This window comes from Rhopilema esculentum, chromosome 13 (assembly GCF_057945365.1).
Source record: "Rhopilema esculentum isolate cy_ngs chromosome 13, ASM5794536v1, whole genome shotgun sequence".
NCBI classification, from domain to species: Eukaryota; Metazoa; Cnidaria; class Scyphozoa; order Rhizostomeae; family Rhizostomatidae; genus Rhopilema; species Rhopilema esculentum.
The window spans coordinates 6,709,287-6,734,766 of NC_142827.1; the positions used below are offsets into that span (position 1 = coordinate 6,709,287).

The 25,480-nt window shown below is 37.2% G+C and overlaps 1 protein-coding gene across 2 annotated transcripts in view; it reads right to left on the reverse strand.

Moving 5' to 3' along the window:
- Window positions 1–25,480, reverse strand: part of LOC135691788 (tuberin) — a 92,039-nt gene that overhangs the window by 48,990 nt on the left and 17,569 nt on the right. For both annotated transcript variants that reach the window (XR_016144535.1, XM_065209760.2), the window contains exons 17-34: window positions 24,514–24,669; window positions 23,943–23,999; window positions 22,911–22,979; window positions 22,193–22,315; window positions 21,160–21,281; window positions 19,999–20,107; window positions 19,105–19,227; window positions 18,248–18,331; window positions 17,722–17,772; window positions 16,518–16,624; window positions 14,786–14,868; window positions 11,440–11,533; window positions 10,192–10,294; window positions 9,481–9,662; window positions 8,173–9,005; window positions 6,156–6,932; window positions 2,083–2,187; window positions 78–187 (exon numbers count right to left, since the gene is read on the reverse strand). Coding sequence is in view for 1 of the 2 variants with exons in the window: in XM_065209760.2 (XP_065065832.2) it covers window positions 78–187; window positions 2,083–2,187; window positions 6,156–6,932; window positions 8,173–9,005; window positions 9,481–9,662; window positions 10,192–10,294; window positions 11,440–11,533; window positions 14,786–14,868; window positions 16,518–16,624; window positions 17,722–17,772; window positions 18,248–18,331; window positions 19,105–19,227; window positions 19,999–20,107; window positions 21,160–21,281; window positions 22,193–22,315; window positions 22,911–22,979; window positions 23,943–23,999; window positions 24,514–24,669 (3,288 nt within the window). In the remaining variant the exon portion in view is untranslated. The remainder of the gene's footprint in view (window positions 1–77; window positions 188–2,082; window positions 2,188–6,155; window positions 6,933–8,172; window positions 9,006–9,480; window positions 9,663–10,191; window positions 10,295–11,439; window positions 11,534–14,785; window positions 14,869–16,517; window positions 16,625–17,721; window positions 17,773–18,247; window positions 18,332–19,104; window positions 19,228–19,998; window positions 20,108–21,159; window positions 21,282–22,192; window positions 22,316–22,910; window positions 22,980–23,942; window positions 24,000–24,513; window positions 24,670–25,480) is intronic.

Genomic DNA, 25,480 nt, shown 5'->3' on the forward strand with positions numbered 1-25,480 from the left:
AACATAACAAAAAACCAAAAACCCAAAAATAAAGAAGGCAGGTTTCATTGTGGAGGCTCGAGAAACTGAATACTTACACGAAAAGTTCCCGAGATATCCATTGAACCAGTGCTAAATCGGCGTCTACGAAAACTTGAGGGCGAATCGGAAGAAATGTCTTGCGAGAAAGGTTTGGGACTGTCAGAGGCTGAAAGTGAGGAGAAAATGCATGATAGATTGTTCGATATATTTAGCCTGCCTTAGAAGTAAGCCTTTATTTAAAAAGATCCAGCTATGATCTAATGGGGGGGGGGGGATAATTAAGAAGTAAAAATTGCAATTTTTTGAATCACAAGATACTTTTGAAAAAGAAAAACTGAAATATCAATGGCATATTGAGCAGCTTTAAGTAAGATGGTATATACATTCACAGCTGACACTAAAAGGGTACTGCTTCAAGACAAAAAACAGGGAGACGACACTGGAAAAATGTTGTCCTGTTCAACTTGCGTATTTTAGTGCAAGGTAAAGGAAAGACTACTAAAGATCTCAATAGACAGATTGCACTTGATCTTTAAATTGCCAAGACAAAAATTCCTGTAATATTGCCGGGTATGTCATACAGGACTTCATCAGAGTAAATGTAGATGGCATTGAATTGCTCGTTTCATTTACTCCGATGAAGCCCTGTATCCCGGGGCAAAATATTAGTTTTACATTCAATTTTACAACCTATTTGATTCCCTTTATCCTTTTACGTTGGTCCTGACAACCTTTAATGCACTTCTTCTTTATTACATATTTTCTTTTAATTTTGCAAACTATAAATTAGCGAGTTGTATTTACTATATGATTCTATGCAGTTATTATAAGCTACGTGGCAAGTCCCTTTAGACTTAATCTTTGTTTCGCAACTCAAGATTTTCAAGTGCAATAAAGTCGTTAACATATGACAAAGAGGTTATGCACACAGTGCAAGAAAGATAGTCCGTTTTTTGCAACCTGGCGTAGAACGAAAAGAAATATATTTCTGTGAAATTTTAAACTGTACTTGGGTGATAAATTTTTTAAAATTAACGTGACTTACAGACAGAAAACTTTCGGATGAGAAACTTTATAACAATTGACTTCAGCGAAAATATTTTGATTTTGTTTAATACAAAAATACCCTATATTTTTAATTTAGTGGTGAAAACCACATTAGACATCAAAAGTTTTCTTGTAAACTTGGAAACCTACTTATTTTCACCACGAATAAATAAAAACACGTGGATTAACCGTTCACTTGAAAACGTATAAAGCAGAAGAAATTTTCCTGCATATTCATAAGCTGCGTGAGAGTTACAAGAAAGGGTAAGGTCATAGTCATTAAAAAACCCTTTTCTAATGACTATGAAAAGATAAGTCGCAAGGCAGATGTATGGGAAGAAATGAAAGATTTGAACTGTTTGCAATAAAGAAAAACCATAAGAACACACTGAAATCCGTGTGAATAGACCTTCTCGAATTCCAAAAGGAGGTTTAGAGATCGTTTCGTCGATTTCTTTAAATTTTCATTGTGAATAAACGATTCAAGGAAGATTGGGTGATATCAGGAAAGGAATTAAAAATAGAGAATGGAAATTCATGGGAGCACAATGCTTAAAGCAAAACATGAAATGAAACTAAATAGATAGCTAGAATAGCCTCTTTTAAAAAGTACCTGTAGAATAACATTGCTTGTACAACAATGTTCATTTGTGCAATATCCTTGCTCATTTTAAAAAGTAATACTTGCGTAGAAAATTTAACTTCAAGAAACTGTCCAATGAGTAGCTTTTATGACGGAACGTTCAAATGATTGAAATTTCATTGCGCTTACACTAATGGTAAACACCGATCGTTAAATAGAGTATAGCGCAGTAAATTAGAAATGGGACAAAAGTAAAATAAGATCATCCTGATTTTAATCAAGCCACATTTGAAAACTGTGCTAGGCCAAAAATTGCAGTCTAGCACTTAAATGATAGTGAATGGCTTTGGAAATTGTGTTTTTGGTGACAAAAATTTCAGGTAGCAGCAAAATTGATAGATATTTGTGAGGTAAAAGATTACTGTACATACAGGATCGAGCGGCTTGTCTCTCTTTGCTTAGCTCATCCGTCACGACAGACATGAATCGCGGCCTGGTTGATGTGACTTCTTCTGAAGGACTATCATAAAATTTTCCTGTAATGCAAAACACAGTATGCTCAGTATATGGTGTAAAAGCGTTGACCTTTGCCGAACATAGAAGCAGCTATCGCATTACCTGTCGCACTAACAGCGGGAAAAGCATAGGCGCCATCACATTGGTTAAGATCGATAAACCAATGAAAGATTTCTAAAAGCTTCCAATGAGAAATGAAAAGACTTAAGACGACTACCACTTCCATCTTCTTGCTCGCGCGCGCACTGCGACCAACCGTGCGCATGAGTGCTTTGAGATCGGTTTGGTCGCGAAGATCAAATGTCGTTCACCTTTGTAGAAAGGCTGTGAACCAACTCCCAAAGTGACTTCGCGCGGACAAGCCGTATCCTGGTTGCCAGAGTCTCCATTATTTAGTCCCAAAAATAAAGTTCGAAACTAGTCACAGAAATATTTTTTGACACTCATTTTTTGCCACCGCAGCTCTCTACAATACCTTATATCCGGAATCGCGAGGCTCTGGTTCCCGGGCTAATAAGCTACGAGGAGCTAATGAGATGAAGAGATACACAGTGCGCGCGCGAGAGAAGTGGAGGTCGGCCTTTTGTAGATATACATTGCTACAGATAAGGTGATATTTGGTACCTAATACTGACAGGGCTACAAAGAAGTACAATAAACTCTCTACAAAATCTTTATTTCTCTTCGATGACTGTTTTGATGCAAAATTACTTATTAAAGACTTTGCTAGCAATAGGCAGGGTATGATTAAAACTTAATTACTATCACTGTCACTCTAGCTAAAATTATTTTGAACTCATTTAATAATTCATACGCATAAGCAGCAACTTGCGTCAATACATAGCATTTCAATTCAAAACTACTAAATGTGACATTAAAAGCGATAAGAAATGTAAGATAAAAATCTCCACTGTGCATGTCTTTTCTGGTGTTTCAGCTGACATATTACCAATTTTCAACATTTTCAACTGGCAAGCAGGGATGTTTCTGCCAAAGTTAAAACCACTAAAAGCTTTGGGATTGCCTGCATCTTCAGCTACTTTTTAAAACTTTCACTGAAATCTCGCTTGCTATCATACTTAATATATATTTGGAACAAGTCGCTTTCCCGACTCCTGAAAAGTTGCGAGAGTTACTCCAGTCTTCAAAGGTGGAGATGACTGACAAGTCTAACTACAAGCTATTAACAGTCTTGCTAGTTACCTCAAGGCTCATTGAAAAACTAGTAAGAATCCAGTTGAATCAGTTTATAAATGATAATAGTCATTGTTCATAAGGCCAATCCAGATTTTGCGTCTTCATTCAATAGCCACTTGCTGACTTAAGACTACTGGTACAATGGAACCACTATGATGGAACGGACATCAGTAAGCTTGTGGGCGGTTCGTCCAACTCAAAGAGGCATTTGACATCGTAGATTATGACATTCTTTGCAATAAGCTTAAGCTTTATAGTGTTCACAAACGTGGACTCCCCTGGTAAGATCATAACCAGAATCAGCTTTGTAGGGTTAATGGCGTCGATTCAAGTATTAGGAACATAGAACTTGGTGTTCCACAAGGCTCATGTTTGGCCCTCTTCTCTTTTTCATATCAATTAACGATCTTAACGATGCTGATGACAACAATTTGTGCTTTAAGCTTTACGATTTGATTAGGCTGAACGAGGCTATAAAAAGCGACCTCGGAAAACTTTGCACTTGGCTCAAAGGCAAAAAGCTTATTTCCACTAGCAGAAATACAACATTCTCAAATGTTCATAAAGCCTGCAGGGGCGCAACTACGGGGGGGGTCCTGGGGGTCCAGACCCCTGCCCTTTTTCTCAAAAGGGTAAAAGTGCCCTTTTTCCTGGAAAATTGCTTGAATATTTTAACTATTACGCTAAAATGGTTGGTCATACAGTAAATGACACACTACGGAGATGTAATGGACCTCGCAGGAATACAGATAAATGATTTAGTCGAACTTTCGCGCACTTGTTGGGTCGAACGTCATCATGTTGCAGTAATAGAGTATATCTTCAAGCCCCAACTCTACAGCGTGTTTTATGATGCGCTACGCACTGGCTTTGAAGAAGAATGGTTCTGGGACTCAAAAACCAAAATAAAGGCACAAGATTTTGAACTGGATAGAGCCTCTACGACCTCTGGTAAAAAGTTACAAGAATAAAAACCAAGACATTTTTCAAGCCTGTCACATAGTTGACAGGGTCATAGAAGACCTTTGCATGAAACGAGCGAATGCAGGGAAATATTTTCGGACTGGTATTAGCAAGCAGTAAATATGACACAAAAAGTTGATGTTCAGCTGTTCCGTTCCTTGTCAGTATTACAAATCAGCTCAAGGCAAGACTTGGAGACAGAAACAAGCTGAAGGCAAGGCTCGTGGAACTGTTCAACCTCCTCCAATCTGTAGTGCGAAGCAAAGAATTCAATAATAATATTTTAAAGCGCAAAATGTCTTCGGATATGGAAGATGATGGGCTGCTATTCAAAAGTGAGCTGGCGCTGGGAAAAGGAGATGACAGCAGGGTCGCCGAGAGGGGGACAAAGGGGCAAATTGCCCTAGGGCCTCGAGGTCTAGGGAGCCTCACAAAGCAATGAATTCCGTTTTTAAATGGAATTTATTAAAAGTAACAAAATTACAATTAAAAAGTAAAACATCTTAAACGAATTAGTGAATTTAAGCTATTTGCAAGGGTATGGTGGCAAAATTTTTGCTCGCTTCGCTCGCAAGAGGCATTGTTTTTTCCATTTCCCCCCTCCTTCGGGCCTCCTAAACTTCATCACACCTCACCACAAAATAAACCGTACACCACAACTTTTCTCTATTGATCAGTTTCCCTTGTCTGGCGTACAATATTTACAGATTTACTAACTGCTCATATTTTCGGTGTACCTAAACAAATGCCCCGGTGGACCTTTAATGAAGTTTAATTAGTGCCCTTTTTGTGTCTTGGACCCCTGCCCTCTGAAATTTCTGGTTGCGCGCCTGAGCCTTAATACTCCGGTGTGCAAATTCACTGCTCCTTGGATTGGAAAGAACAGATCAAAGCAGTTTCTATCACCTCTCAAAGTCAGTTGATTTTTGAGAATATGCCAACCTTATTCTCTCGAAAGAAACACTTCAAACTCCATACACAGGTTTTTTCGCGCCCTACTTTCGGTGCTGCTGTTCGGTTTGGGGCTATGCTGGTTTAACTACATTCTGTCATTTGCAAAAACTACAACCGTGCTACTTGAATAACAACAAACAGCAGCATCAATGCCCTAAGTATACCTATTATTGAACGGCAGGGATGGAAGACCATGGAACAACTTACAGCCAGTGAATCTAAGACAATGGTCGTCAAGTCCCTTAAATAGCTGGCACTTGTGTGACCTCTTCACCGAAAAAATCCCTTAGTCTTCGCAATACGGGAACTAATTTGAGGTCACCAATGAAAAGGTCAGCAGATGGCCAGATATGCCTCTCTTATAGAGGTGCAAAGCTACGGAATAGCCTACAGCCAAGTCTAGGCAGGCAACCTCTCTCCATAGTTTCAGGAAAACCATTTAGAAAGAGAAATAGTTTCTTTTCTTTAGATTGTATATTTTGAGCATAATTGTCAATTTTAAACATTTTAAATACAGTTTATCTAATTATTATTCAATTATTTGTTTTTTAATTTCACACCCTACTAATTGATTTTTTTGGAAGGCCCCTTGAAAACCAGTTTCTGCTGCGGGGCAATCCTTATTAAAAGAATGAAATATATGAAAATATGAACATAAATATGAACTGTATGCCTCAGATACCAGCAATCCCATATAATTCACTGTGCGACAAAGTTAAAGTGAGTAAAATAACCATAGAATATCGAGCTTTAAAGTGCCATTGCTTAAGAGCCAATTCTTTTAAATATCTGAGTACTAGGAAATCCCTTAGCGCAAACAAAAAACCCTTAGAAGCCATACTGCAAATAGTGGCTCTCTTAACAGTATACTTACGAATATCTGACGTATAATCCTCGGCTTCAACCGCTGCAGCTAGTGCAGTGATATCTTCAATCCGGCTTGTGTCACTTTCATGGAGAACATTTTCAATTTTTATCACCCAAGAAGTATTGCCAGTTGGTCTGCGTATCATGATCTCAGCCCAGCCATCCGAGGAGCAATTGCATATTGTGTTTGGCAGTGATCTGGCACTGCTGCTCTCTTTGCGCGAGAACGAGGCTGCATCAGCTTCATCAACCATTTCAAATTCTGAAGAAAGTTCGACTGAATTCTGAAATGACGTCTTTTTAGATGTCGCGGGGGAAGCTTGCAAAGAGGAATTCTGAGAGACATTTGTTGACACAGGTAGAGCACGAAGTAAGCTCTGCTTAGGAAGACCTTCGTTGTAACCTAACGCCGGTGCATCTTGCTCAAGCCTGGAAATTAATTGTCGTGGAACTTGAGTGTCAGGACTATCAACTTTTCCTTTCTGTGCAATGCTTTTAGGCGGGCGTTGTGTCTCAACATCCGAGGTAGACTTCCCAGGCAGCAGCATCATTTCTTTAGAGCTTGTTTGTTCCTGCTTTTCAACGCCAGCACTATGGACAGGTAAAGCTTCCCCGCATTCTGCAGTTTTTGCAACCAAATGTTCCGACTGCTGCTGGCTTTGGACAACATTCATTTCTGTTGTCTCTTTTTGAATTCTAGAATCTTCGGAGGTGCGATGTTCTTGTTTTAACTCGTTTCCATTATCGCCATCCTCAGCATCATCATCTTTTAATTCAGCTTGGTCTGTCAAATGCAAAACATAACAAAAATTGTATTAAATACAAATTCAGATACAAGCAGTGCAGTCTGGAGTGATAGTTGGAGAATGTATAGAGAGAGTTTCCATTCCTACATTTAACAGGCAGTTGAAAAGTGTTCCAAGCAGCTATAACAGCTTTTTCTCAGTATATTGTCGAAAGAACCATATCGATGAGAGGTAAATACTACCATTCTCCACAATTTCTAAAAGACGTTGAACATAAACGTAGATGAACCACCAGAAATAAGGGTATCATATTTAAACGGGAAAATTTCATGGAAAGATAATACTTTAAAAAGGTTTTCTCAGAGAGTCAATGAAGCTTCTTAATAATAATGGTGCGCAAATGATGTAATCATCCTACTGCATTTAATAATGCAGGAAATTAGAAGTTGTCAAACCCAAGTGCCTTTCCCGATGGCATTTTTGTGCGCTTCTGCTGCCGCAAGTTATGTTTTATGTAAAACAGAAACAGCCCATGGTAGGATTTCAATGTTGGCTTTAAGAATTTCGCTCAAAATCATCAGAACTGATTATCCGCACAGCAGCATATGATCTGGAATCGAAAATTTCCTAAACCGTCAACATGCATATGCAACAATCCTGCTTGGTCTTGCTCAGTTACTACCAAATAGAAACAGCTTGTTTCAACATTTGAGGATTCCACAATTTCTTTCACGTAGATTGTATGGTTTACAAAGGATGACCAGACATAAAAATTGTACCAGTAAATGTGTTGTTATTGTAGAGCACTTCTAAAATACTACTTGCAGTCCTGGCGGGAATTGTATGCTACAAGGAAAAGACTCTTAAATGCCGTTTGCTGGATTCTTCTAATCTTGTAATAAAAATAACGACGAAAATTGAGCAAGGACGGTTTAAATAGACAATTACCGACATTAACAATAAGTAAAGCAAAATATAGGTTTCGAGCTGTTCTTCTCTGCTAAAATGACCAAAAACAGCAACAATGACAGTCTGCGGGGAGATTAGGCAGTGTAAAGCTCAGAGATCAACAGATATCATATTTGAACATCCGTATGTTTACTTTATTCTTAAAACTATAAGCGTCATCAAACTTGGATCGTGCCCAGCCAAATCGTAATCAGCTTTTACGATGTCAAAACAACTGGTTGACATAACCACCTTATGAGCATTATCAAAAGAGTCAGTGCAGTAAAGATAGGACAGTTGATGACTTAAAGAGAAGCTCTAGGCACAAACCTTTTAAGAACTCCATAGACGATGTTGCGGAAATACCTGTTTCAGCTAAAGAACCCATCTCATCGAGAAAGTAATTCGTTGGAGAAAAGACGTAGCCAGTGCTTGTGTCCTGCTCTTGAAGAGCGAGTCGGTTAACAAGCGATATCTCATTGCCAGTCTCATCAGGCAAGGCATCTGGTTCTATCAATGGAAGATATGACTGGGCAGCCGGGGATTCCGAGACTTCGAATTTGACTTCAGGAGGCAATGAAAGCTCTGCTGTCACCAAGCCACCCTCCTTTACAGATTCATATTCTTCAGTCATTTCAACAGCACTGTCAACTCTTGATTCCTTACGATCCCCGGCAGCCTCTTCGTAAGACTTGATTTCGAAGCTAGTGGTTGTGGTGTCGGATCCTTTGTTGTCTGTCCTAGGCCTACCTTTTTCGCCACTGGCAACTGTCGTTGACACCTGCATCGATTCCGGCCTAGCCTGACCTTTCTTTGACTCTTTAGGGATACCATTTTCAGCCATTATAGAACAGCCGTCACTTGCTTTTGTCATACTTGCTTTCCCCATACTTGCTTTCGCTATACTTGCTTCAACAGCTAGCGACAATGAAGATTCTTGCTCTTCAGCCAATTGATGATCCCCTTTCAAACGCCTCTCTTCGTTAAGTTTCTGGGACCTGAGCTTGGCGGCAGCTTTATTGGCTGTTAATATGGCACGTCTCTGGTTACAAGCCACGCACATCTCTGAGGATGAGCCACTGGTTGTGACTGTCACTAAAGTGTTACCTACAAGCCAGCTTTGTGACAGTCCGTTTGTTAAAAGGAACTCAACGATCGATGACCTACAAAGAAAGCATAAAAGGTCATAATGCATTGATGAAATAACTGATTAAACACACAGTTTTCTTATCTCTAACATCAGCTCTTGACTAGCAATGAATTTCTATAAAGCTCGCTTTCAGTTCTACCTAAAAACTACTAAAACACGATTATTCTTTCAGCCACGCTAAAAAGAAAACAACCATTTCTACGATGATTATCTACGATTTGTTTTCATCTCACGATTCCTATCCTAAGAAAGCACATGATATTGAATCATGAAATATCAGTGGCGATTAATCTTGTCTTAAGTTCTTACAACACACTGCATGAGACTTTAGCAAAAAAATATGTATCGCAAGTGCGTTTGTTCAGGAAACCCTAAAGTCTTCTAGAACTTTTAGCAATTGACTCATCAAAGCGACATATGACACATCATTTGCGGAGGATTTCTGCTTTCTTATGATTAAAATTGAGCTCGTAGAAAAGTACAGTCACCTTTTAGGTTGATTTGACAATGTCGAGAAGGAGTATTTTGCCATCATATCTGAACAAACTTCTTTCATATCTTCATGAAACACTTGAGTTTCTTCACTTGTCCCAAACTGCTTACCCGAACCAGCCTGTTTATCACTAGCTTGCGAAAAACTAGGCCTGATAATTACGCTCGACTGAAGTCCCTTCAAAACAAATAAGATATTTTTCATTGTCAAGATCATCATATTCACTAAAAGAAAACCTTTTAGATGCCAGTCAATAGAGGTTGGTGCAGAGACCCGCGCATACGTCAATGAGGCACTGATCACCTTACAGTGACATATGAAATATTAAGAACTGGACATTGGGCAAACGTTCCAAATGAACAACACATAACCGTTACTTACCCACCTAGTACTTGCACGAATTTATTGTCTGTGATAAACTGATACTCTTAGCTTAATGACCAATTGCAACGTTGTTGACAACAACAAACCATGAAATCCAATACTTATTTATAAAAACAACTATTACGTCGCCTTAAGTACCACTTTCTTCATCAAATCAGTGCCATAGAAAGGACAGAATTATTGGGCGGTTTCATTAATTTGAGAACATAAGCGATTGTTCATTAGAAACAGAGGATTTTATTATTTCATGGCGGAGCTCAAGAAGCAACAGTAACTGCGACCCTGCATATATTTTATAGTGAACCTGCGAATATAGCTGTACCTTTGTTATCAGCCTCACAAAGCCTTTTCTAAACGCCAAGCGACATCTGGTGAACCAGGAAGAAATGACATAATGGGCAAGAGTGACCGTGTACGCAGAGTACCTAGTAGAAAATAAAACAATAAAGTGCCGTGCGGAAACATTAATTGAAATAAAAAATCAAATTATTCCCTTTTTGGAAAGGATTAAGAAAAAGACAGGAGAACGTAAAAAATCGTCGTAGCAGTAAATGTCTAGTATACAAATATCATTTTTGCCTGTACTTCAAAGATGTTTCCCCAGCCCGTCACGTGGTAAAACTCCGGTAACTTAAGGGAAAGGACAAGTAATGTAATAAAACAGGAATATTTTCCAGATTTGCCTTTCCAGCTTCATTTCGACCGAAATGTTATAATAAGTGCCTTTATCCAAACATTTCTACATTATAACTAGTGGGATTCATGTATCGAGTTTCTGGAAACAACAACGCACAGCCCATTATGAGGTAACCAGTTCGCGGAAAATGATAGGCGACATAGAGCTGTGTTGCACACACCAAATTGCTTTACAAAGATGTTTACTTTGGACTGCAACGCAGGCTATAAATGTCACTCAAAAAATCATATGCAGAAAATTATGAAAGAAGAGAAGAAAGAAAAGTACAGAAAATCTCTTCAAAGAAGAAAACGAGAATTGGGAATCCGAGATTTAAAGATGGTACAGGCTGTCCTTCGAGCGCCACTGTTGCAGGATAAACCATTATTCTATAGAGCATTGCCTCTTGCTCCTTCTATTGCCACAAGAAATCACTGTCAACCAAAGTCATCATCAAAATACTGTCTTTAAAAGATAATCTATTCCAAGAATCTTTGGCCCTGTAGCTTCTGCATGTACCTTAAGAATAAAACCTAGGAGCAGCTTGACTTTTGGAAAAATTAGGTCTTTTCTAGAGATTTGCTGGCAATGATATGGTAGGAGAAAGATTCAATATGTTTTTAGAAGTTGCTAGCATATCATTTACATGAGAATATAGCCCCCTAATTGGAGAAAAGAAATGCCAAGAGAAGTAGTGTGAACCCACTAGCGTCTTTTGTGACGTCACAAGAGAAATGCCCCCACTGCGTGAGAGAAAGTTTTGTGTGTAGTCAAAAAGTACTCTTAAAGTGCCGCCCCCTCCAAAAAAATATGTACCCCTTCCCCAAAATAACAGTCATATCTGATTTAATGCGCGCACAATATCAGTGATCAGTAATTTTTTCATGGTTTTACCTGTATGCATCAGTATATGGTAGTGCGATTGCAAATATACTCATGTACTGCTCCTCCACGAAGTTCGAGTACAGGTCTTTCACTTCTTTTAAACCTTAAAAAAAGCAAAGTCACAGTTTGTTAACTTGATAAAATTGACATTTAGATCAACAGTTATAAGGGACATAGAAACTACGTTAAAGTTGCCGAAAAGATAAGAATACTACTTCAAGAAGATTTACAACTAAAATAATGCCAAAGGCCTGAGTACACTACGCTAAAGTTTTTGTGGCACCTTCCTCTCCCACCTCCCCCGTTTAAAAGTGTTTGCAAACAACTGTTTCAATTTCACACAACAGGAACCGCTATTAATGTCAGCTAATCGTGAAATCAAAGGATTATCAATCAAAATTATTTGGGGGGGGGGGGTTGAGGTAGATATAGGTTTTTTTACGACAAGGACTAGTTAGTATTCTGAAAACAGTGCCTTGATCGGAGGATTACTTCTGGTAGAGAGTGTAATATGTTACTTTTTGAATGTGCTACTTAATACACAAGATGGCATCAAATCTCTTGCTGAAATGTGATAGATTTCAAATTTGGGAACACATCTATAACCTAAATATAAAAAAACGAAGATTTAAATATATAAAGAGAGGATTGAATTAATCAAGAAACACGCAAATATTGAAAACAACTAAATGGCACAGAAAAACGTCCCTTTATTTTTACTGAAATAACTTTTGTAGCATAAGCCGTAAATAGCTATGATCAAATCGTTGGAAAAATGAAACCCAGATAATCAATAAATTACGTCTTCGCTCCACAAGGCCATTTGAAAAGAGTGTAGTTATCTAAAAATTTAAAATTTGAGCAATTTAGTGGATGCTACCGTAATATCCTTGCAGCTTTTCTGCTTCTACAAAAGGATTTTCATCTAAGCAGCAAACAACATTGAGCATAATATTTTCTAAGGCTCTTGATAGTGCTACCTCGTGCCAGAAAACTCAAATTTCGATAGAATTCATTTTTACATTCGTTTTGTGAAGATAATAATTTATTAGTTGGGCCATGCTTATCTTATTAATAAGAGAACTTCAAATAAGGGGTGTCTTAATTAAACGAGGTGCTTTTATTCAGCATTCTGAAGAAATAACACAGCTTTCGAAAAAGAACAAGACATTAAGTTGGGCATTCGGTATGATTAATTCATTGCTATCTACAACTTTTGAAATAATGTTTACAAACAATCAACGATGTTTTCTCCTTTAAGCTTAACTTTACAACACAAGTGCATAATCCGTTGCGGATAAAGATCAACTCACTTAATCATTATTGATTCGCGATGCAAGACACATATCAATAATGAACATCGCAAAATTGACCGCAATGATGATTGGCGCTTGGCATGTTATTGAAGTCTGTTGCTCTCACATTATACAACAAATAGCAGAGTGGAAAGATGATGACGTCATAGGAAAATATATTTTTATAATCTTAAATCTTGACCACATAACTTGAAAGAGAAACTTGAAATACCTCCAAATGTGCGAAATCAGTTAAATCTCTTTTACATTCTGTTTGAGATATATATAGAGGTATTTCATAAAATTCCTTCAGGTTTTTAATTCATGCTTGCTTAATACTACCGAACAATTACTAATAGAGTTGTCAAATGATGACGTCACAAAAATCCATTTTCAGAATTTTTGAAATTATATCCAATAACCTGAAAGAGCATCATGAAATACCTCTAAATCTGCAAAATTGGTTAAAGGTATTACGAATTGGTTGAGATATGACCAGATGAGCACAAGCTCGGGCCATAGCTTTATGAACTGAGCAAAAATAACAGTAATCATATATCAAAATAACAATAATATAGTTAGTTATCTTATTAGGCGAACACTTTCTCAAAACAATCAGCGAAGCACCCACTTCAAGTAATTTGTGCACAAAATTTACAATTCTTAAATGCTAATAACTAAAATTGTTAAAGTTCTTTATGCGCTTCCTCTTCTTTTTCTTTTGTATTTGATTTATCGCTAACTTCTTCTGTAGGCTTGCTCTCTTTCTTCTCCACCTCTGGAGGCTCGAGTGGTTTTGCCTCTTCAATCTTTTCTTCCTTAGAATCATCTTTCTTTCCGTCACTGGTAGAATCAGTCTCATCGGTTTGCTTTTTTCTTTCTTTTCGGATTCTTCCTTTTTGGAGGATTTTTCCATTTTTTTATCATCTTCCTTCTTCTGTTCATCTACCTTGGTTGACTGATTCTTGTCTTCAGCTTTGGTGGTATTTGAGGCAGTCTTGTTTCGACTGTTGTGTTGGTTTTTGGTTTCGGCTTTGGGACGCAATACTTTGCTTTGGTGGTTAGGTGAAGCAATTCCCTAACCAGTTTACCCTTCATTGATACAAAGTCTTTGACCAAAAGAACCGGCTTGGTATTTGGATCTGTCTGGTTCTGTTCTTTCAAGTTGGTCGCAAGCCAGTCAGAGACTTCACTTGACACTTTCTCTAGATCTTTAATATCCTTTCAGTGTAAATCTCATATTCTTCTGGCATAGCCTTGAATTGTTTATTAAAAACGTTAGTCAAGTTCAAGTTGATAAGCAATTCGGCGATTGCTTTTAGCCGAATCTCACCTTCAGAAATACGGAAACGGAGATTTTTAGTTGCCTTCTCTAGCTCTTTCAACTTGCTTTTGCAATCCTTAGCAGTTGCATCGTAGCCATCATCCATTAACCTGTCTGATACCTCCGAAAATTTCTCACCTATCTTGTTCGTCTCCTCCTCAGTGGCCAATTTTTCGATGTTATCCTTGAATTCGTATAGGAAACTTTCCAAGGCGTTATTGGCCTGTTCGTTCTATCTTTTTGCTAAATTGCAAAGGCATTTGCACCAATAGATAAGATGTCTGTTTCAGAAACGGTCAAAAAAATAACAGTCATCCGTTAGCAAACTTCAAATCTTCTATTGGCCATAGCTCATCCGATTTTTGACAAATCTAACTGATTTTGCATATATGGGGGCATTTTATGATGTTCTTTCATGTTATGTGGTCAAAATTCGATAATTCTAAAATTAGTTTTCTGTCACACTTAAGAACTCTTTAGTAGCCAGCTACGGGTTGGTTGACAATAGGTCATTATTCATATAACAATCAGATGCTGAAGGGATAGACGACTTTCATGGTCCACCCAGCTAGACACCACTTTAACTAATCTTTAGTTCATTTTAATTATTCTTCCACAGGTAATTTGTTTTTCATACAAACATAAAATAATTAATTCAGCCATCGAATATTCTGATTCAAACTCCATCAAATTGAAGACAAAATCACGCCCCGTGATTACAATATCATAAACTCACTTGAGAGGAACTCCAGCATGGGTATTGACATCATGACGGTGGCAGAAATTTTGGAAAGCTTAATGAGTATGGATGGAAGCGTGCTAAAAGTAAACAAAAAAAGTTGACAAGAAATATTTTTCAACGAAGGAAAATTGCTTAGATTTCTTGTAGGCAGTGTATACGTAAATTGCTTGGCAGATCGGTATAAGCCAATCAGCATAAAAGAACGTCGGTCAAAACCGATGAACGTAGAAGTAGCTTGGTCTAAACCGATGAACGTACAAGAAGCTTGATGTTAAACAATTAGCGACAAAGAGCTTGGTATAAACCAATCAGCTTTGCCGCAAGCAACCAAATAGCAGAACTCGTGTCAGCATTTTATCAGGATCTATAGATCATTCTTCAACTGCAATCTTTATCGATACACTGCCTATAAGCTTTACATGTATTACGAAACAACTGATGAAAAGTTATTTCAACAAAAGAAACCTCTATGAAATAAGTTAACAAAAAATTTGATTACAATATGTTGGAGAAAAAGTTTTGTTGTTTTTCATTCTTTTGCTGTTCATTAAACTTACTAAAATAAGGAGATGATAAAAGAAAAGTGGGGGGGGGGGTCGAAAATGAGCTTTATGAAAGCTAGTCACTGACGTCGTAGTTCCTTACAAGTGCAAAGAATACTAAGCTAGATTCATTGAAGAAATACTGCGAGAGATGTTTCATTTCGGGCAGTTCCACATCACAAGCACTTTTATAATACCTGGCTAAAAGGTCTTCTATCAACAACTTGTATTGATAACAATACTGAATATATAAGCATGAATTCAAATATAAAGACACTAGCTTAATTAAGTCGAAAGAGCCGTAAGACTACAGTATACTACAGACCACAGTAAATTTAGTTATATATGTTGATTGTAAATTGCCACAGGGTTGCTATGTATTCCCATGCTCTCTGTGGTATCGTCTGGTAAATTTGTGTATTTTTTTAAAAATGTGAATATATATATTTAAAAGACTACAGTGGTGCAGAGTCATGTCGCTGGCTGATTGATTGGTCAGGGTCACTGTTTTCGGTGCCAATGGATCTTGACTGTACAAGTCATTTTCGTTTTCAATATTTTACCAAATAGGGGTGAGGATGATGAGATAGCCCTTAAGAAAAAGTCCGCATTGTCAAGCAGCCCTTACATAAAAATGCAAATAAGCCTATTTTTAATGATATTTCAAGACAAGCTAAAATTTAAAACCCATTTACATTTGACAGTTGAAATTATGTAAACTATGGGAAACAATGCGAGCGATGCAATCAGCCTTATGTCAGAGTTTCCATTTGAGGGTCATTGTCAACAGGCATGCATTGCAGGCACGCAGTTGTTTTAAGTTTCATGTCTTCGTTGTCGCTAATTTGTAATTCTCTTTGGCAAAACAACATAATAGAAGTGCTGAAGAAATCTCCTTATAAGGTCAAGGGGGATCCGGTCATTGCCGAAGCATGTTATATAGCAACAATGTATGAAGGCTGGCTAGGCCCTTTCAATGTCCGTAGGGATACCGTTAGTGTCGGGAAAGAAGCTGAATCGTTTCAGCTCTTCCGGCATTACAGTCAGTTACTGTCAGCCTTAGTAGAGATAAAAAGGCGGTTTCTCTAAAATTCATTTGGTCGACGACATTACGCAACATCATCGCAGCCACTACGTCTCTTTCGACTGCAGATAAACCCAGTTAAACAGCTTTTTGGCCTTACCGCAGCATGACTGATTTCATTTCCAGTATGCAGATCGTCAAACACACGACGCAAAGACGCGCACATTGACTATTCAAGCCAAGTTCCAAACTTTTGACCAACTCAAGCTGAAATAGATGATAAGAATGCAAATGGCAGCAACTGTGCGTCGCAAAGAGACTTTTTTATGATATGAGCCTGCAGATTATGCTTCGCTGAGATGCTGAGATTCGGCCATACCTTTCAGGATAAGCGGAAAGCAGAATGTCATCTGAGGCGTACAGTGTATATAAAAAAATTTCATTTTCGTTGTTAATCGTTAATAATCAACTTAGCTCAGAAACAGTCATTTTATTGATTTCGGCCTAAACAAAACATGAATTTTTCGTGAGCTATGCATGCAAATCTGGTGAGTACATGCTGTTGTATCACTGGTGCTATTTCTAAATTCACTCTTAAAATCAATCTCACTTCATAAAAATTCCTAAAATAGTTTCAAAATTTACAGTCAAAATACAGTTATTTTTCTTAATACACTCTTCTGTTTTGTTTATAATACACTCTAAATATACTCTTAAAACTTGAGTGTTTTTAATATTGTTCGTGTTTGAAAAATTAATTTATCTAGAGCTAAACACCGAAAATTGTTTCAAAGGCCACTCATTAACAGTTTCATCATGTTACACTATCAGCACGACTGACGTTCGGACAAAATCTGCTCTGTTTGTTATCATGAGCAAAAATATAAAAAAACGTTTTTTCTTCTAACTTTAGGACTGAGTTTGGTAATGTTCTTACTTTGTTCTCATTTCTTGGCAAATCGAGCACCTCTCTTCCTTTAAATTGTGTTCTTATAAAAAATGTGTAGCAGATCTACTGACTACAGGATGAGCTTCGTTAAATACGACTACAAATTTGGGTTAGTTTTAAAACTTTGTTCTTATGTGTAGATTTTGACTGTAGCTGATAAATTAAATGGTCGACGAGCATCAAAACGCCACCACTAGATACCTGTTCGGGGAAATTTTAAACTTTAAAGCTTTCATGTAAAGCAATTTGGGCCTATCAAAGTGTAACGACAATCTTACCAAACAACAGGGACTGGGAAAATTGAAGGGTGTCTTTAATTTAGAAGACAAAATGGTGAAGATACAAATATCAATTGAAGTACAATTAATGAGAATTGTAGCTAGCCCTTATAGTTACACTCCTAACCCACTCTCACCTGCCTTTGCCTTTCAATTGTATTCTGATAGGTAACTAGTACAGCAAGAATCTACAAAACAGACAAAAAATAAATAGCTTTCATACCAAATACCAGTTTTTGGTGTTGCTTATACTTAAAGGCAGAATGTCGAGCTGTTTATTGTTTGTTGTTTGTTGAATTTCGTGGGTCCCCGTAATTAGAGAAGCGTGACAAATTAGTATAACTGACCAATAGCAAGTAGAGGGCCGTCCTTTGTTACGAAATGAAAACTCGTTGAAATAGAAGATTTGCTATTTGTTTCGATAAATCAAAGAACGGCTCGACTTACTGCCTTTAATAGTCTAGGGTTGACGGTCATAGTTGACTAAAACAAAATAACTGTCAATATAACGCATAGATTTTTTGGATAAACAATTGTATGACCTGATCTAATTCTATGATATCTTCATTCGTATAATAATATCCAGTGAGAAAAATGCGGGTACATAAAAGCTTGATGTCTATTTCATTACCACATTACCCACTGAAATACAGAGCAACTTACAGGAAATACTAGGTTATGCAGCTCGACTCGACCAGAACCAGGGGGTACATTCTTTGCTTTGTTCAAGAACTGGCCATCGTTGACCTGGATAAAAAGCAATAGAATGGTTTTTAATAAACAAGGAAAGAGCTAAAGGAAAAAGAGCGATCTGGGGAAACTTAATCGAATAGAGGTAAAAAGGAGACACGGAGAGCCTGAACAGAAATGATGAAGAATAGCATGCAAGGGGAAATTGAGACAGAAAAGGACGATATGATGCAGGGAAAATGGGAACAGATAAGCCGAAAGATAGGGTACAGGGGAAAGCAAAAAAGGAATGGAAGAAGATATGGTGCAGCAGAAATGGCAAAAGAAACACGAAAAAACAACAAACTGGCAAGCGGAAGAGACGCAAGTAAAAGAGAGAGCGGCTGGAGAGAAAATAGAGCTGTAGGAAAAAAGAGATAAACATAGGGGTGAGATAAGGGGGGCTACACTAGCAATTGATAAAGGGGGATCACACTAGTTCTACTTTCAAGAGAAATAGAGCTATAAAATGCTTTTATCATAAATATTACAAAACCACGCGTTTTTACATCACGGGGTTGGTAATTAAGATTTAGTTATGTAGACATTGTCTTGACTGGACGCCACCTACAAGACAGTTCATGATGACAAAAAACTGATACAAAAGTGGATGCTATTGGACGAAGTTTTAAAAACGAAAAAACTAGCAAAAAATGATGCCTAAAATATCAAATACTTATAGAAAAAATAACTAAATAAATGATACTGAGTCTATAGTTTATTCTAGCTGTTAAATAATATTTTCAGGTAAGTCACACCAGCCAATAGTATCTTAATACTAAAACCATTACCATATAACAAAGAAAGGCACATAGATTTGATACATCGGCGTCGCCTCCCAAAATAAGCGTTTTATTCCGAAGCTGAGCAGGCAGATTTTGAAGCACGAACTGCAGCACACTCCATTCCCACTCCTACAAACAAGTAGAGTTAAATGATCAGTCACCTTAATTCAATTTTATTCCTATACTACAGAGAAATAACAAATAAATCAGAAGAACAAAGACATACAAGAACCAAGAAAATTCCAGACTTGTGTAGCTTGAGTAGTTAAAACATTTAAGGTACAACACACTCCATACGCAAAAAAATAATACGCCGATGCAATGCTTTGAGACTGCCAAACAATAAAATAAGACAACGAGAGGATATTTTTTTTTTCGAATCAGTGATATAATGACAAGGCTCCAGAGAGCATCATAAAAATCAACAGAAAGTGAATGTCAGCCATCAAAATCAAATTGATTATCATCAAATCATTCCGGAAAACATTTGCAAGTCAGTTGTGCAAAAATTAATTTCTCTTTTTGGGCCTGTCTGAATGAGAATGAAATTAGGACGCGATAATTTCATCGTGTTTTTACCTCCCGCCCAGAAGATAACAATAAATCTGGTACTGAAACCGCCTTTCAGTGTGGAATTCTTCTAAAACTCAATAATTTGAAAAAAACCGCACTGTTTCCACAAAGAAGCAAAAATATGTATCAGTATTCACTTACATTGAGACCCCATCATTAGAAAACGTTTAAGACAAGATGTTTCCTTAGAAAAACAGAAACAGCTTCAAATAACAGAGACTCACTTTAAACAGAAGCCAATAGTTACAAACAAAAGACTGGCAAAAAAATGCATGAAAGCGGCCGTGACCTGGTAGTGCTCCGAGTATGCTAACATTTCATACTTACATCTTTTAAACAGTTTAAAACAGCATCAAATGCCTTGTAGGTAGGACAGTACTTGGTAAGTGACATTTTTCTTCCAAGAGGGCTTGGGGCAGCAGTTTCTTTTCCTCTCCTAAAAGAAAAAACTACTCTTGTCATACATCTTTACAACTGACAACAACGTAAAACAAGACACCAAGTCAGTCAATATCATTATTGAGAAGTGACCAAAGGAGAATACTAATTATGTGGCTAAAGGGCCAAGAAACATTGTATTCTTTAAGCAAATAACCCTTACCTACAACAGATTTTGAAGATAGTTAGGAAAAGCAGAAACATAGAATTCCTAAACACTTTCATGCTTGGAGCATAAATGCCAGATATTGATTGAAGTGTTTATCTTGTTCCTTATTTTTGACCAAACAGCTGACTCATAGCGAGAAAACGAACTCTTTCTACATACACAAGTTGGAATCCTTAACTCTGATGTATAAAGATTCCAAGACACCTAAATGAAAAGATGACTCTGCTTATGCCGAATGATTTCAAAATTTTTGGCACTATACGTTTTCTTGAGCAAATCATTGTGCCCTCTAGATGCTTGAACTAATTTTGACCTATTGCCGAATATGGAATGCTAGACAACAATACTTGAGCGTGCCATTTTTTTGCTTCCCGAGCAATCTTCATAATTGACAAAAAGATATTTGTCATTAGTTATAAAACGCCACTAAACACAGTTAAAATCTTCTTAAAAAGTTATGACAAATTCACAAAAAAATTGTAATTTATCGAATTTTAAACCAATGCACTGCTTCAGGCCATGGTTTGAAAAATTGCCGCTTTTAAAGAAAAAATTAAGAACGTTTGTGACCATAGTACAAGAGAAAATGACAGTCTATTACTAGGATAGTGAAAAAAAATTGACCAAAAGCATGTAATTCCACTAGCAGGCTAGATGCTAGCTTATGCATCGCAACAATGGAAAGTGACATTTCTATACATTTTGAATATTATTAATGCATTTATAGATTCATAATTTTCCATTCAGGTAAATAGCTCCAAAACATATCCAAGCACCAGGTAGACCAGTACTGTTTATGGAAACGCTTTTTTTATCAGATGAAACGCGTAAATGCGTTGAAAAAGCAACAAATACACGTGGCTATGTCTAAAAACCCTCACATTCGTTTGCAAGTTGCAAAAACACTGAATTTTTTTTCTTTGCTTTGATCAGCACTGTCCAACTCCAGAAATCCGACACGATGGCTTTCATCGGATCGTATGCTCAAAAACAATTTCAATATCTAAGACAAGAAAAAAACAAAGAAAATCATACAGATTTCCCTTTCAGACATATCTAATAGAATAAAGATGAAGAAAAGATGATCGTATACGATCAATGCAAAAGGTTTGGGGTATTAAAAGTTTGGGCTATCAGAATATATGGTCGGACATTCAGTCAATGTGAGGAAAAGGTCTCACTCAGCGAATATCCGACTTAGGTACGTCTTTTGTATCAGTCCGACTTAGTAAAGTTCCGAGTTATCCAGGGTACGACATACCGGGTTTCATCTTATCTTCAAATGAAAATCGCGGAAAACAATTCTTAGTATAAACGAGACTAGTACCCACGCATGGTTGAAGATGGCACGAAATAGCGGAAAATTTTGCGGTACCAAAAACGTACAAACAAATGTGATGCTGTTAAGTTGCATCTAAAGCTGGCTACAGTAGCTTGAGAATTTTGGAACTCATATGTATCACCTTCCTTTAAAAATGAAAACCGCCACAAGGAAAAGCTACATACACGCTATAGGCATCGTTATTTGCAAAGTCGAATACGGATGTCATAAGTCTAAGAAAGATAGTGGCTGGTGTGCTCACCTGCCAATAATATTTTTGAGACAAGCACCAAAGCATCAAAACTGCATCATTAAAAATTGGGTTTGTTATGAAACACGTGATGATAACATAGACCCCAGGCCATTACTTCAGTTTTTATATAAACCATGAAACACTGATAATTGGGACGCAGTGAAGCCAGTAAGAGAGGAGAGACCTAGTTTGGTGACAAATTACCAAATTCTGCAATCTGTTGTTTTTAGAAATATAAAAACAACAAAATCTGTGACCTCTGTGGCCTCTTGAGTCAGTGAAGAGAGCATATTTGCATTGCTCAATAGTTAAAGATTAAACATAAATCCTTGGCAAATACCTCAAGACGAACAATGGCACCAGAATGGGCGGTAAATCCATTTACGTAATGCAATGAGATATGCTCTACAAGAATGTCTAGTATTTTGACGGCAATCATTGTAGACGAGTCGACAAGCTTTTGCTAGAAAGAGAACGATTGAAGTGTGCATGGGAAAATAAAAAAAAATAAGAAATCTAGGTGGAAATTAAATATTTCTGCATGTAGAATCTTACAACAAAGACAGCAAACTTGCTATGAATTGGTGATAAGTATTTCAACAAAAGAACGAATAATGGATATTTTAAATAAATGAAACTGAGAAATTAAATTCAGAAATTGGGTTTCGCACCCAGGGCTTTAGTCAGTGTAAATCCTGTTTAGTGTCATAACCACTTAATTTGAATAAGCTTTTCTGAGAAGCTTTTCCGAGAATATTTTTTGTCGCAAATTGCATTTTCAAATATAACTTTGAACAGATCATCCATCACAGCCTTTCTGTTGTCAATATTACCAACCTCTTGGCAATAAACATTGCTTTAAAATGTTGTCAGTGTTGATGGCTGGGTACAAGCTCATGTAGCTATGGGCCTATAAATTCATTGCATTAAGGTATGCTTCAAAACGTTTGCTTGTTCCGAAGCCGTTAATAAACATTTCTTCGCAGTAGCTTTTGTTTGAACAGTTCTAAACAAAAGAGAAACATAACAGGGCATGACAACCGAAAGTGCGAGAATACCTTAAACGCTACGACCAAACCACAAACTGCAACTTTGATGTCTCTCAAATGTTCCCCATCGGTAATGAGCTAAAAAAGAGTTGACGTCTGATTAAGAACAAGTTTGTAATTTTTAGCTATTATATATGTTCAAAGCTAAGTTATATCAAATTTATATCTAGTCACAACATTAAAATTAAAAAAACGTATACCTTCCTTAAGTGCTAGTTGAAGCAGGCAAAATTTGATAATCGGCAAAGTAGCTAAAGTTTTAATGTGGTAATTTAACTGGTTGATACAGTGGTAATATGATCATCTCCTTTGCCACGACTCAGAATTATCAACATAATCATCGTAATTTCTGGCCACAATTAATCTCCTGCTGGTGTTAACTTGTGGTGTGCTCTAAAGTTAGATCGCAACAGGATTTCGAATATTAGGCCCATCGACTTGGTTTCATCTACTCATACGTTTGAGATATCCTGCACTGAATTTTTCCTTAGCAACTCATAATCAATTGCTATTTAATAGACAAGCCCTAATTAAAGGAAGAAACAGCCAAGACGACAAACGACCCGGAAGCCCTAAAGATATGTATGAGCAGAAACATCTAAGGACAGAAATATTAAATAACTAAGATTATTAATCATGGACAAAAAGAAAGGAAGGGTTGGGGAATCTTAACTCTTTTCCTCTTGCTTGAATATTTTTAGAGGTTTCAGTCCTTTCTGATATTATATGATTTTCTGCAGAAAAATCTTCAACTTACCACTTACGGTACTCTAGGTGTTACTTATCAACTAACAATTTCGGCTTATGATGATACTTTTGAGTTAACTTTTTTCAAGCAGTTTTGTACAGATCGTTCTTTATAAGCATATTTTAGTTTCAGTGTCAAGAATACAATTTCAAACAAATAGATAAAAATGATTTAAAAGCCTTTATTCCTCTATTGAAAGACGTGAGTATATTCTTATGAACGATGACCATATCCTTGAGCTTATCTTGCTTCTCCCTGTCTTCATCAGCCAACACTCGAGCAATCAAACTAACCTGTTCGCCATTGCCCTTTCTAGTACTGCCACTTGAATCCATCAAACGATTTATGAGCTGTAAGAAAGCATTAAAATCTAAGCGTGATTTAATGATCAAAAACCTCCTTCAAGAGATTCTCTCTTTTAAAATTCCGTTTTAAAATCTGTTCCCCGATTCCCCTTGCCATTCCTCGGTCCTCTGTTTTGGAGAACCTCCAGTTTTAGGGCTTTAATGTATATGGCTTTTCTCAAAACAACAACACTTTCTTTTAGAGATTTCCCCCAGAAGTCTGGGTGGAATTGCAGTCTATAAAATCGACTCTTTTTGTGAGATATTAATAGAGCACCAAAATGCTTAAGTTATGAAGAGAGGTCTAAATAAAGGTTTACAAAAAAGGCTCTATCTCAAAAGAATTACGAGAGGCTTCCACTCAATTCCTTGGCTAGCTAATGTACCACACTTACAGGACAACACAACAGGGAAATTCAATGGACGACAAAGTTGGAAAAAAGCAAAAGAGGCAGTTTGGTCTAAATGCAATTAACAAGAAACTGTAGCGCAATAACAATCTCTTGATTCAGTTTGTTACCTTTTTCACAACTGCTAGAATATCTGCGCATTTACTTGAACTGCACGTAACTACTAAATCAACCAGCAACTGAGCTGTCACCAGCCTGACACTGGAGTCCTTTTCTTTCTCCATGTTACTGAGATAAAATAATACACCCAACTCGAGGATTTCTTCCTATTAAATAAAAGAAAAAAGACGTTAAGCAAAAGGGTTAGCAAGGCTCCAAACTTGCATGCAACTCATGTTTCAGAATACTAAAAACATGAAAGCCTGTGTGTGATCGAATGGCTAAAAACTACAACTTTTAAAGATTCAAACATATAGAGAATCCCCATTAGGATATTTGCTGTTTGCCGTTCCACCTTCCTTATTCCCCCTTCCACAATTTCCCGCTTCCTAATTTCCCGTTTCCAAATCTCACGTTCCGCGTTTTCTAACCTCCCGTTCCCGATTTCCTATTCCAAGTACACATGCTTTAGAGACAAACTCTACTTCTAGGGCTCGCAATGTATCACATGTCCAGGTCGTTTTCCAAATCTAGCCATAATTCTACATACAGGGCGACTCCCAGGAATGTTAATGGTCAGTTTTGTAAGGGCAGGGACTATCACCATCGTCTCTACAAACGTCCAAGCCTTAAAAATAAAGCAATCGCAACAGTAATGATTTAAATATGACGAAAAGAAACAGGATCAAAAATTGTCTGATCTTCAAGACTCTTTTCGGGTCAGTCCATTGCTTCATTTTTGATTTACCTTCTATGCCTTAACGCCAAAAAAAAGATTGAGGGATGGCGTAAGTCAAAGTAATTTCGAGAAATATCTTCGATAATCAATTCGTTTTCAAACCGTCACTGAATCGGCGTAACAACATCAGGCTGGCTCCAAATCGATGCTGGTTTTGACTATAAATAGGGTATCATGAGTATGGAGAAATGGCTTGGGAAGTTAGTCTTTATTTTCAAGGTTTCAGAGGTTTTATATAC